The 13,434-nt window shown below is 48.1% G+C and overlaps 2 protein-coding genes across 5 annotated transcripts in view; one reads left to right on the forward strand and one right to left on the reverse strand.

Annotated features, from left to right (window-relative positions):
• Positions 1–13,434, forward strand: part of IFFO2 (intermediate filament family orphan 2) — a 160,486-nt gene that overhangs the window by 110,392 nt on the left and 36,660 nt on the right. The window lies entirely within an intron of this gene.
• Positions 1–13,434, reverse strand: part of PAX7 (paired box 7) — a 91,692-nt gene that overhangs the window by 39,134 nt on the left and 39,124 nt on the right. For all 4 annotated transcript variants that reach the window (XM_063317513.1, XM_063317511.1, XM_063317512.1 and 1 more), the window contains exon 5: positions 3,539–3,738. In XM_063317513.1, coding sequence (XP_063173583.1) covers positions 3,539–3,738 — 200 coding nt within the window. The remainder of the gene's footprint in view (positions 1–3,538; positions 3,739–13,434) is intronic.

The following is a 13,434-nucleotide window of genomic DNA, read 5'->3' on the forward strand; positions in this document are numbered from 1 at the left end:
CGCAAGCTTCCAGATGCTGTTTTGATACATCCCAGCAAACATGGCCAGCCCTTCTCTAGGAATTACCGATTTGCAACCTAACACTGGAGACAGAGGCCCCAAAAGCTGCATCCTATGCATTGTATACATTGCGCATTTTACACATTACTCTGGAATCCAACACGCGTAACCAGAATACACACATTCACCCGTGTGCGGGGCAGCTAGTAGATTTTATCCGAGTGCAGGAAAGGTAAGTGTTACGTGTGACAATACTTGGAAAGTGTGCAGGGTTGTTTCCCTTTCCTTCCAACACAGCAGCTGCACAAATGCTTCCCGGTTGGGATGAAGCCGGAGTGAATTAGACCAGCCCTGGGACAGCTCCCGCAATCTGTCAGACGAGGAGGAAGGACAGATGTGGAGAGGGGCTCCATCCAGGAGTTGATGTGGGTGGAAGTTGAGTGGGAAGGCCAGGTGGAAACAAGGCAAGGAGGGCCCCATCCAAAGATGCTCGGGGTCAGCCCCACTAGGCAGGCCAGACCAGGATATCAACTCCTCAGGAAGGCTAAAACTACTTTTACTGAGATGGACGACGACAGCAGTCAGGCACGTGGCACAAGACCAAACAGGATTTTGTTCTGCTATACGCAGGGTCACCCTGAGTCGTAAACAACTCAACGGCGACTAAACAACAACAACGATAGCAGAATTTGGCAAGGCTGGTCCTTCTCCTTCTTCAGGAAGTAGGAAGGTGTCTGCCCGAGCATCGTCCGAATGTTATCTCGTTGTTTTGGACATAAAAAGTGTTCAGCCCCTTTTGCCTAGGTGGTAATTGCTCCATATTTCCTTCAAGGTCTTCTTCCAAACTCTGCACCTTGGAGTTCCTGCTGTGCCCCAGGAGTCATACAGAAGGCCGATGGCAGAATCAGGAACCAGGAAAAACAGAAGCAGCGGGATAACTTTAAAAGTTGAAGGAACTGGGTGTGTTACTAGCTTGGAAAAGAGAAGGTGAATGCGTCTGTGGCTGTTCAGATGGCTTCAGAGGGACACTTTCTAGAGAAAAGGGCAAAACTTTATGGACTGTGGTGGAATGTGAGGAGCAGCTCTGAGGTGGCTAAACTCTTGTTCCTGGTCCCCTGGACCAGAAGCTGCACCCATGTTCAACCTTTCGAGTTCTTCCAACTTCCTTCAGCTTCTAGCAGAGCCATTTCACAGCCCTTCTGATCCATGGATCGCTTGATCCTACCCTAAATTTCAGCCACCCTGCCCCATCATAAGCCAAAAAAACAGAGTTTAGTTTGTGTTTATCTTGGGAAGCTTGTATGTACATGCCTAGCCTGCTCCTAACTGAAAAGTATTTCGACTGAAACTGCTTCCCCCAATCATGTTAACGCTCCTGAATGGTGGTGGTCCACAAACCAACCAAGACTGGTTAAAAGTCAACCCATCTAGACAACACCTTGATGGACAAGGTTTGAAACTCAAAGTTAAAGCAGCGAATATCACCAGTCTATGTATTTTGGCAGGGGATTTATTCCTGTAAGTGGATGAGCAGGTTTTACAGATCTGGCTCAGCGGGATGCATTGCTTTGTCCTAAATCAACTGGGTAGGGTGGCTCAGGCTTCTGGGCGCTGTAGTCAAACAACAGCTGAAGGAACCTAGGTCCTGGTGAGACCAAAACACAGGCTCTTGACATTTCTCACTCCTCGGGGAAGGAATGGGGCCTGGAGCACAACAAGAAGCTAATTTACACCTCCCCATTCCCACCCTACGGTCATGTCTTACTCATCCTTTGGGAAGTTCGATGTTTAAATCTTAACAAAGGGCCACCAAGTTTTGAAGGAGAACGAAGAAGAAACGGCATGCAGGTTTTTCGTTGGCTTAATTTCTTGTTTTCTGCGAGACGAGGCTGGTGTTTGCAGGACGCATTAAGAATAGAAAAGGAAGAGCAGTGGAAACAAAAAGACAGTTCTGGCTGCTCACTTTTCCAATCTGCCACCAAGGACGTCTCAAGAGCCAGTAAAAAGATCCTCTTTGATACCTAGAACATTTTACAGGGGGCCGGGGGGCACGCGGGCTTAAAAGTGGTGGGAAGAAGCTGACAGTGCCAGAAGGGTGGAATGAGAAAACCATGAGAAATGCAAGCAGAGGAACAGCTGCTGGAAGCGGGCTGGCAGAGAGGAGTCAGCGTAATGCCGGGGGAGAGGAGGGAGTCTGCAAATTGAACTCCCATTCCTGGAGATCCTCCTTCCTCCTTTCCCTAACCACACCATGCGGATGCCGAAACACCTCGGACAGAAGGATCCTGCCACCGTAAAACATCACCTGCCATCTCTCTGCTGGCCGCCAACCTGTCTCAAACTGTGAGGACGCTTCGTTTTCCTATCGATCACGAGTCCAAAGTACCCCAACTCCATTAAGAGAACGATAAAGGCAGGGCTGTATATGTGCCAATGCACCATTAACATTAAAAACCGCTGCTTTCTCAACCCCTGGAGTTTAACTCTGGCCGTGCAGCGCCTTCCCACAAGGTGGCAAAGTGCAGGAAGTACAGGTCGTCCTCGCTTAACAACCACGTGTTTACTGATGGTTTGGACTTACAACGGTGCTGAAAAAATGGCATAGGACCAGTCCTCTTACAACTGTCACAGCGTCCCCGTGCTCACGTGATCACGATTTGGGTGCTTGGCAACCAGTTCACATTTACGACTGTTGCAGCGCCCCACGGTCACCATTTTTGACCTTCCCGGCCAGGTTCTCACAAACAAAATCAACGGGGAGCTGCGTGATTCGCTTAACAACTGTGTGGTTCATTTAACGCCCACAGTGATTCGTTTAACGCCCACAGTGGTTCGCTTAACGGACTCCGCAAAAAAGGTGGTAAAATTGGGTCAGGTTCACCTAATGACCGCTTTGCTTAGCAACTGAAATTCCAGTCCCAATTGTGTTCGTTCAGCGAGGACTATCTGCAGAAGTTTTCTCCAACCAAAACCCCATGAGATGATGACGATGATGAAGAATAATAATTAAATTTATATGATGCCCGACTCCCAGCAACTCTTGGCGGAATTGCCACGGTCCCAATCCCCCTTTTCACCATACCCCAGTTCCCCCATAGCCTCTCTGGCCTTCGGAGACCTGCTTCAAAATCACCTTCTGTGGTGTGTTTGCACACAAAGTTGACCTGCGATTTATCAGCCGAGCTGTTTCGGCCAGTCCCCCCGGGCCCTTAAACTGCACTGCGCTGACCAAGTTCTTCCCCTCCCTCTGGCCTTCTCCGGGAGCCTCTGTCTTATTTTATCCTTAAAACAAATTCCCAGCAGCTTTGCAGAGAAACAGCTTCCACCGAAACCAGAAAGGGGGCGGTTCCTTCGCCCGCAACCCGGCGAGGAGAAGCGGTGGTCCTCCTTCATTTCTGAGAGGCAGTTAAATCCGGGCACCTCCAGAGTTCCCAAACAAGAGGGAGGCGATTCCCTCTCTTGGCTCATTCTTGGCGCCCTGTTCCGTGCGTTTTCCCACGACCTGCCCCCCTGCCCCAACACAGACAGATCTGCTGACCTGGACCCGTGCCTCTGTCAGCTTCGTCCTCTGAGCCAGCTCTTCCCGGGTGTAGATATCCGGATAGTGGGTCCTCTCGAACGCCTTTTCTAGCTCTTCCAGTTGCTCAGCTGTGAACGTCGTCCGGCTCCGGCGCTGTTTGCGTTTCAGGGGAAGGTCTGGTTCTGATTCAACGTCGGACCCCTCGTCCAGCCTACTGCCTGGGGAACAGGAAAGGGAACAACGGGGTTAGAAACGGGAGCCGCCCCGAACAGGGCGTAACTGAGCGAAGGGACAACGGGGAACAGGTTCGGATTCCCAGGCTTGAAAAGGACATTTCAGTTTCAGAGGATGCTCCTTACAGGTAGTCCGTGCTTAATGACCACAATTGGGACCGGAATTTTGGTCGCTGAGCGAAGTGGTCATCAAGCTGGCTTTTGTGGTGGTCGTTAAGCGAATCGCCGCGGGTGTTAAGTGAACCAAGCAGTTCCCCATTGCTTTTGCTTGCCAGAAACCAGCCAGGGAGGTCGAAAATGTTGATCACACGACCATGCGACGCTGCGACGGTCATAAATGCGAACTGGTTGTGAAGTGCCCAAATTGTGATCGTGTGACTGTGGGGGTGGGGAAGCACTGCAACGGTCGTAAGTATGAGAACCGGTCATAAATCAGTTTTTTCAGCATTGTTGTAAATCCGAACCGTCCCCAAATGAATGGTTGTTAAGCGAGGACTACCTGTAGTTACTCACCAAGTCAGATTCATTAGGTGTCTGATTAATCAATATGATCATGGAAATGTAACAGCACTCAGTAGATTCATCCCAATTTTTCCCAGACTAATTCCTCCCAGTCCACACAATGTCAGGCCAGGAAAAGCCACAGATAGGCAAAATGAAAAGTTAAACAACAAAAAATACTGAAATACAAAGAAAAATAAACCAAACAAAAGCAATAAAGAAAAAGAATGGGTGTGTACAGGTACATATAGGAATATATAGGAGATTGCAATAAGAACTGCAAATGTTTTAAGCTCCCCTATTCAATATTTCTATCTAGAATGACATCTGAGGTGACCTATTAGGGAAAGAATTGTTATGGAGCTCAGATGTTTAGGAGAGGTGTAAATTAAGGCTTAGCTGGGAGCCAAAAATAGGGCCTTCCATCTGAGTTACAATCTTGATCCTCCCAGGCTGGTCTTTGCTATTCCAGAAGTTGGGGCCATTGTTTTCCGAAGGGGCCACATCCCATCCAGGACACCCATGTCCTCGAGAAAGTAAAACTGGGAAAGGCCTTTTGCTAAGAGCTACCAAAACTGGGCTGCAAAACTGCAGGTGACCACCAGGTGGCAGCAGCCCACAGATAGGGGAAAAAAATACTTTCCTGCCCTCTAGTGTTTGGCTGGAGTTTTGCAGCCCCGATCTGATAACCCTACTCTTTGCCAAAACGCCTTGGACAGCATTTTCTGGTCAAAGCTGTTAACAGTGGGAAGTTGGGGACCAACAGATGGGTTGGAAAGAGGCAGCTTCTGATGGTGAGGGGTGCAGCTCCTCAGACAGTTTATTAAATATATTGTCTTATATTTAGGCTGCTCAGAAATGAGGCCCCTTACTCAGCGCCATGGAAAATGGAGGTTAGGAAAATCTGCAGACAGTCCCTAGATGAGAGAGAACATCTTCTATTTCATTTACGATTGTACTTCTACTTCCTCGCAAAGGTCAAAGCAGCGTATAGGGGTATCCCGCCTCCTTTTAGCCTCACAACATCCCTGTGAGGTAGGTTGGGCTCAGAAAAGAGACAGCGCTGTATTTTCCAAGAGGCTGGACTCAATGGATGCGTTCACACAGGACTTTTGACCAGGATGCTCAAAATCATGTTCTGGTTTTGATCAAGATCTGGATCCATGAGCTAATCCAAAATATTTGTCCAACACATTCAGCTACTGTGACACTCATCAAGCTTCGTTGGCTGTGTGAACCCAGCGGAGAGGTGGAGAAGACCCAGAACTTGGTTCTGCTTGGAGAGTAGGTTTACCAAAAGCCATGGGTCTGTCTTCCAACATCTTGGAAGCTCCAAGATCTGGATCCTTTCCCCCTTGCTCTGATCCAGCAGAGACTGACGAAAGCTACTCCAGAGCTATTCCAGAATGCAGTTTCCTCCCGAGTAGGGCTGGCTCTATCCCCCAACATGAGAAGGAAGGAAGGAAGGAAGGAAGGAAGGAAGGAAGGAAGGAAGGAAGGGATTTTTCCCATCTTCCTTCCCTCTGTTCTCACCCACACAATGCTTTCCTCACTTCAGAGGGACTCTAACCCTTAAAGTTAAATTAATCAACAGGATTAGGCAAAAATTGGCAATGGTGAGACCCTCCAGCTTTGCAGAAACCCTCAAGGAGCACTGCCTTTCCCTCAAGAACCCTTCAGCAGCCTGGAAGGATTTGCTACCCTGGCCGGACATGGAGGCGCATTCATTAAAAGAGAACCTGGATTGCCTGCATATTCGGAGAGGCAGATTGGAGACACCCTTCTCTCCCTCTCTTCCTTCTCCCTCACTCGTCCCATCTGGATCGTTCTAATTCTTTCCCCCGAGAATTCAGCGCAGCTCTCCCCAACCTGGAGCACACTTGCCGAACTCCCGACCAACGCAGCCACGCCGGCTGCAGATTTTGGGAGCTGCAATCGGTGAGAGGACAGGAGGAGAAGCTGCAGGGACAACTGGTGGTCAGTACATGGAAGCGCATGGGAAGAGTTGCTACCTCTGAGCAGACAGCCCGTAATGATGTATTTCTGGGCACTGTTGGAGCAACACGATTGCAATAAGTATTTCCTGCCCGATAAACACAGGGTGAATCATCGTCACCACTGCTGTTATGACACCCAATGAGAAAGAGTTTTGCGCTGTTCCGGATAACTTCCCGATCTGCTTGTGTTCCTTTCAGGGAAGCACAGCGAGCCAGCTCCTGAAACGCGCCAAAATGCAAGCTAACCCTTCTTAAACTGACTCCCAAAGAGCTTCCTGAACATGAGACATTAGGTGGTGATCTGGACAGAACATTCTGCAAAATAAAAACACCTCTACCTGGCATACTTTTTTTAACTGCCAAGGCACCAGCGCGTTGTGCTCTTGGCCTTCTCCATCTGCCCTGAATCTACCCAACAAAGACCCAACTGCCTGGGATTCATTTCAGTTTCTTCTTTTCCGACCTGTCCTTCCTATCTCCCGCTCCCACCCTTCAGGCAGTTTTGATTACAGTTTAACATAGTTTAAGGTTTTGTGTGGCGTGAAACCTGGAGCTGAAGATATGATATGATATGATATATATATATATATATATAGTGTAATTGTTGATATGCGTTTTAATCTAGTAATTCAGCTGGAGCAGAAGGAGAACGCACATCAGCACGGAGGCCCAAGAATACCAAACAGACAGGGCAGTGGGTCTAGGAAAATGAAAAAGTCATTTAAAGCTCAGCTGGGGACGAGAATCTCCAGTAACACTTTAGCGTCAGAGGTGTTTTGTCGATGGCCAGCACAGCTCTCTGATCAGGCCCCGAGCTGGCCAGCTGTAACCAAGCTGCATTTCAAGCCAATGCCCGCTCTGGAGTTTACCGGAGGGGGACCGGTGAAACAGAGGAGTCACATCCTGTAGCAGATCCCTTTGTCTGCAGTGCTGGTGCTGGTGGTTCGCCAAAGAATCGATTCCACTGCCCGCTGGCGCCAATGGAGATAGCTCACCCTCCTGTACCCAAGTGCACCTTTACCCATAAGGCTTAATCATCAATATCCAAACAACACCCTCTCTATGGCCTACAACCAGCTCCTCAGAGATCAAAATCCAGGAAAAGTTTCTTCAGGTTGACGCAAGATTTCGATGAATTTAAAAACAGAGCGGACCTATGGAAAGCTGCAAAGAACCGACACTGGATGGAACCAGCAGAGGGGCTGGCACCTGGGTCTGGCGAAAGTTGGGAAGTACGGAAATCGCTGGACAGACTTTGCATGGGCCTAACAAGATCCAGAGATACTCTGAGCAAATGGGGCTGTCCGGGGGCCTCTGCCCTCTGTGAATGTGGAGACACGCAGACGACAACACACATGTACACTGGTCCTCTGTGCCCTCATCAATGCTCATTTGAGGATCTCATGACAGCACAACAGAACGCAAGTAATGTTGCCAGTTTCTGTGCAAGATCTGTTTAACCCCTATATATTTTAACTTTTATATCTTACATTTTAAATTCTGTGTTTTACAATATGCCTTATCTTAATTGTGATGCTTCTGACACGAATAAATAAAATAAACCCATATGCGTTTGGAGGCCGGGAAGGTCACCTGACCCAGCTCTTTAATCAGTGCTGTAAAATGCCAGGTTGAAATGGCGGTATTTTGACCCGCACTTCCAACCCGCAGAGCAAAATCACATTCCGATTCCCTCTCTCTGAACCTTTTCCAAGCCACCTTGGACTACCTCGGCTGGTGCATTCTCCATGGAAGTGAAGCAGGGATGCCAGAAGAGACCAGCTATTCTCTTTCAGTAGTGGAATTCATACCACAGGCTAATCTAAACGGTGTTTTCTTGGGTTTCAGTGGAGCTGGTTGTGCAAATCCAACATCCAGTGGCTTGTAAATCAAGGTTTACAGCTTGGGTTGACATGTGAAGGAGACCAACTGCGGCTGACAGCTGAGCAAAGCTGTGCATAGGACAACATATAACCCCACCACTGCTTCCAAAACTCACAGTCAACCTCAGCTTGGTTGTGACCCAGGGTGATTCCTTCAGTCCCTTTCTTCTAAACTCTACCTTTCTTGCTGGAATATCAACTGACCCACATTTCAGAAGCACGGGAGCAGAATGGACTGAGAGGGGAAAGATGGGAGGGAGGGAGGGAGGGAGGGAGGAAGGAAGGAAGGAGGAAAGGCGGGAAGGCAGGCTTATGAAGGGAGCTGGCTTTAAAAGAGAAGCAAAATCAAACAAAGAAAGGGACATTCGTTTGCAACTGAATCCTCCGCCTCTCCTCTCCTTCCTTCCAAGCAAAAAGAGGGAGAAAAGAATGGAAGTGACAGAAAAAAAGAATCCAGACGAAGTGAAAAGAAAGATATTCCTGCATCGCTGGGCTCTTTATCACCCGTCATCTGTTGCCTTTTCTCTTGCCTGCATTGTCTCACCTTGGACAAAAAAAAAAAAAAAGATCTCCCCAAAGGGCATTTATTTAATTTTTTTTTTTTTTTGGTGAGAATCTCTTTAGAACTGCCTGGACGGGCACCTTAGGGGGCCATTAGTGGCTGAATGTGCTGTTGACAGGCCTGCAAGTGATACCAATAAACTGGGGCATGTCAGCTCCTGGTGCAGCTTCAGGAGAAGGTTATGGCTTGAATATTAAAAGCCTTCTTCAGTGGCCTGGAAAAGGCGATGGGGGCGGTGAGGGTCGGTAGAGGGAGGAAGGGAAGTGGAGGCGGCGGCGAAAGGGGGCAACGTCCTCAGAAATACATCAAGGAGTAAGAAAAACTTATTTCTCTCTTCATAAAAATGAGTGTTTCCCTCTTTCCAGACTCTGAAGACACCAGAAATGATACTTTTCAGATGCAGACCTTTATAGAACAGGGGAAATGTGGGCCAACTTGTTGTCCCTTGCTAGTAGACTATAATTCTACCCAACTCCTTAAATTTCTGTCCTCCTTTGCAGGCTTCAAGTCCCTATTTTTGAAAGGAGTAAAACTGACAATGGATGTCTAAACAGCAGATTTACCCATACGGGCAAGCAATCTAGCTTTTTGTAATGAAAAGAATAACTGCTCATAATTTATCAGTTTTTCTGAAGATGATGGAAAGGAGCAGACCTGGGTTCTTGCAATAGAAAGGCCTTGGGTTAGTCTGAAATGCCATCTTTCTGCCTGGAATATCTCACACGATAGGCAAATTGCCTGTTGAAGGGGCAATACAGGACTTGTTGTTTCCAATTCTAATTCATAAAAGCAAACTTGTTTTAAATAGGGAATATTTTGATGGCTGTCTCACAACCGTGAGTGGGGAAAAGTTCAGTCACAGCATGACAGCCCAGGGGGTGCTTCTGCACTGAAATATTAGGGAGAAATGAGGCGAGGGTAAAGCTGTTCTTGATGCCCACTACAGAAGATAATCTAGCAGCCAGACTCTTATCCCTTGGAAGAGTCTACACACACACCTCCTTACTTCTTTTCTCCAAAAATGCTATCTCTGTAGGATCCACAAATGCACAGTGATGTGGCCTGACACATGAAGGACGTAGCAGGGAGGTTTTAAATATGCCCCATGTAACTCTGGAAAAGGCAGAACAGAGTCCCCACCTGTTCTGAAATACAGGAGGGGATCAACTGAAATTAAAAGCAAGCTTCAACCATTATTGGTTAGTAAGAGGCTGTCCCTTACGATTTAAGCTTAAGATTAATCCACCAAGACTTCAAACTGGAGAAAATGGGAGATCTACATCTCCTTTCCTTACTTCCTTCTTTCTCCTCTCCCTGCCCTAAAAAACAGAGTAACTGGAGCTGGGGACATCTTCTTTCCAAGCCCATCAGCTTTTCCCAAAAGGAGCTACACACATCCACTTAATTTATACTCTACTGTCATTTTTCTTGGAATAAATCTCTCCTTGAATAACACCCCAAGCTAGGCTGAAATAGGGTTGGATGGTTTGGGATTCACGGCGCCACGAGAAATGACCACTTGTTTAAACAAGTTGTGTGAACCAGCTTATCACATCGTTTGGACACAGCCATTCAGTCACCCTAAGTGGCCTTAAGGTTCAGTCTGAAAGTAGCTCAGCGTAACTGAGAGTCCAGAAAGAGAGTTGAGTGGGCCCTAAAGGCACATCTCGAGATTTACATCAGAAATAGTTTTAAACAAGGCCTCATTATTGGTACAATTAACCACGCACTGATCGGAGGAGATGGGCGGGGACAAATTGAATAAAAATAAACAAACGAACAAATAAATATTGCTTAAAGACGGACAAATCTATCAGTTTCCCTTTCTTGCCCATGTCTATGAAGAAATGTGTGATTTTTGGTTAGTCCATAGAGGAAAATAAACAAATATCTTCCAACTTTGTCCATCAACAGGCCCCTTTGACTAATACCAGCGTGGAGAGAACCATGTTCTACCCGTCTGTTAAAATTAGGAATGTACCTGGGAAAAAAGACACAGCAAATCTAATTCAGTAGTGCAAACTTGGGTTGAATATTTAGCAATGTCAAGCTGGAGTTGTCCTAGGCAAACCCTCCAAGCTGAAGGGAGGAATCCAGGCGCATCTACAAGCCAAACCTTCAGGAGCTTTCCATCCTGTTTATGAAGACTAGCAGAGGAAGGATATGGATTTGCCAAGGAAACAAGCTATATTCTCTCCCTAAAGAGAGATATTCTATCCAGCACCAGGCTGAGGAATGCAGTTGTTCTTCCTAGCTAAGCAGGAAAGATCCCAAGGCGTAGGCTAGATTGGGACTGAAGTCCCTTCTAATTCTAATTCTAATTTGCAAGAGCAAACTTGTTTTAAATCTGGCGAGAGCCCCGATTTTACTCCCTCCTAGAAGCGTCTTTCCAGGCTGGCTTGCACCCGTTTCGATAAGCGTGACCCACCGCATGGGCGGGCGATGTTCGCCTTAAAGCAAATCCTAACTGGAGTATCGCAATGCCCTTGGACAGGAGCGTCTTTTCCAAAACAAGGAAGGGGGAGAGATGGATGGGTAACAAAAACGTTTTACGCATGCTTATTCTAACAAAATTGCCCGAACAAGACGCCGCTGTGGGACGCTGGAAATGCGCTTCTGCGGACCCCACCCAAAAAGATGGGCTGATTTTGAGGTTCTTCCAACCCCATGAATGGGAAAAAACGCTTTTGCTAAAGAGAGGCCCCAGCAAGGGGGGAACCAACAGTGAAAACCTGAAACTTTGAAAAATAATCTTAAAATCCCCAAGAAACACCTCCCCCACACCCCACGGTCCCTTCTAAAGAGCACTGTGCATTAAAATAAACCTTGGATCCAGGCTATTTTGCTGATTTTCAGCAGCCAAAGCTGTTGGGAGGATTTGGGGAGCAAATAGTGCTGGGCGAGTCTGGGGGCTGCCCCTGGGCGGGTGGGGAGGGGATTCTCCACCCTGGAGGGCTACGGCCTCTTCCGGCAGGGGGTGGGAAATCCTGAACCCCCTGTGGGGTTACATTCCAAGCCAGCACCCACAGCTTTGGGGTTTAAATGTGTTTTGCAGGATGCAAATGAAGACGGTCAGAGAAACACCCTCCCTCCCTCCCTCCCTCCCGAGGTTCAGCAGAGCCACTCTTCACAAGGGGCTCTGCGTTTAACTTTCCTCTCCCCCCCACCGCCCCCCAGTCGGCTCCAATCAATCTTCGTCCCGCCCCCCGCCCCCCCAGCCCCTTTTCCCAGCTGGCCACAGTTCCCAAGCAAAAAAGGAACTTCGCCCATGGAAGGTGGCGGGCGGTGGGGAGCACATCGACAAATGTCTGATTTGCAACACTCTGGGAATGGGTTTATTGCTATTGTTTGAGTGCAAATTTATAAATAAAGCCCAACCAAGATTCCAGGGTGAGGCCGGTGAAAAGCAGAAAACGAGAAATTTTATGCCCGTAAGTGCCATGGTGTAATGATGATTTTTGAGGCAGCCGACCGTGGTTAGTAAAGTCCGTTAAATGATTGCCGTGGAACCAGCCCAGCGACTTATTTCTTAATTAGCGGTACGTATTAAGTCACGCTGACACTTCGTGGCGGCCAGCGGATGCCGCCTTCTGGGTTTCCCAAGCGAAAGGGGGCGGGAGGAGGAAAAATGGGAGAGGGGCCGCAGAGGAACTGCGGAAAGGTTTGACTCCAAGGGGCGCCCACGGAGCTGGACGACTCGGGGCTTTGGCCCAGATCAGAGTCTCGGCTGTGGAGGCCAACGTGGCCTGTCTTCTGGGTAAGGAGCTACGGCCCCCCAGATGTGGCTGTACTACAAGTCCCAGGACCCCTCATCCGTGGCTAAGGTTGCTGGGAGTCGAAGACGCACCCCATTCGTTAAATGGACGGTCAGTTCCCTAGTCTCAGCCTGGTCAGCAGAGAGATGGAGAGAAAGATCAAGGGAAACAGCTGGAGCCAAGAAGAGAGGGTCCTTTAGAGGAACGAAGTCAGGCAAGGAGTGATCCAAACCAGGAAAACTCAACTGTAGCTCTCGCTTGACTTACGATGGCCGTATTTCTCCGCTCTCAAGGCCAGTGGCCAGCTCTGATGCAAAAGAGGACCTGCTGTGTCCACTTGTCACCCTGTTTTCAGGGATGTAAAAGTAATTAAAAGCAAATGGGGCAACCATTTCAGTGCATCCCTGTGGCAAGCCCTTCCATCTGAACTGGCTCTGGAGAAACAGACCTGGATCTGCACCACTTTAGTTAGCAAACTCTGTCTCTGGAATCGGGGCAAAGCATCCCTGAAGGGTGGAGGAACCAAAGATAAGACAAAGAGGTCTCAAAATCCCATTCAAATCCCAAGCATGGCCCTCCCCGTTGGTTACTGCTCGGCTATTATTGCTCCGACATCTCCTTCATGCTGGCTGGGGAATTCTGGGAGTTGAAGTCCACTGGTCTTGAAATGCTGGCCTAGGGTTGCCAAAAACCAGAAGCAGCCTTGGAGCACTTTTTAATGCATGTGCCTTTTAGTAAGATTGGGTTGACTAAAAGAGAGCTGTTAGATTCCTGTTGATTTCTGATATGCATCCTTGATGTAGAAGAACAACAAAAAATAGTTATTTCCAAACAGTAGGAGAGTGTCCCCAAGTGGGGAGGAAGCTTGTCCCTTAAAAAGAAAAAGAAAAAAAAAAAGACCCATCCAGACTTTCCCCCCACCCCACTCCTTTCGTCTCCTATGGAAATAATTTGCTCTGGATTGACTCCAATTGTTTTGGAGG

This window comes from Candoia aspera, chromosome 18, assembly GCF_035149785.1.
Source record: "Candoia aspera isolate rCanAsp1 chromosome 18, rCanAsp1.hap2, whole genome shotgun sequence".
In the NCBI taxonomy this organism is placed as follows: Eukaryota; Metazoa; Chordata; class Lepidosauria; order Squamata; family Boidae; genus Candoia; species Candoia aspera.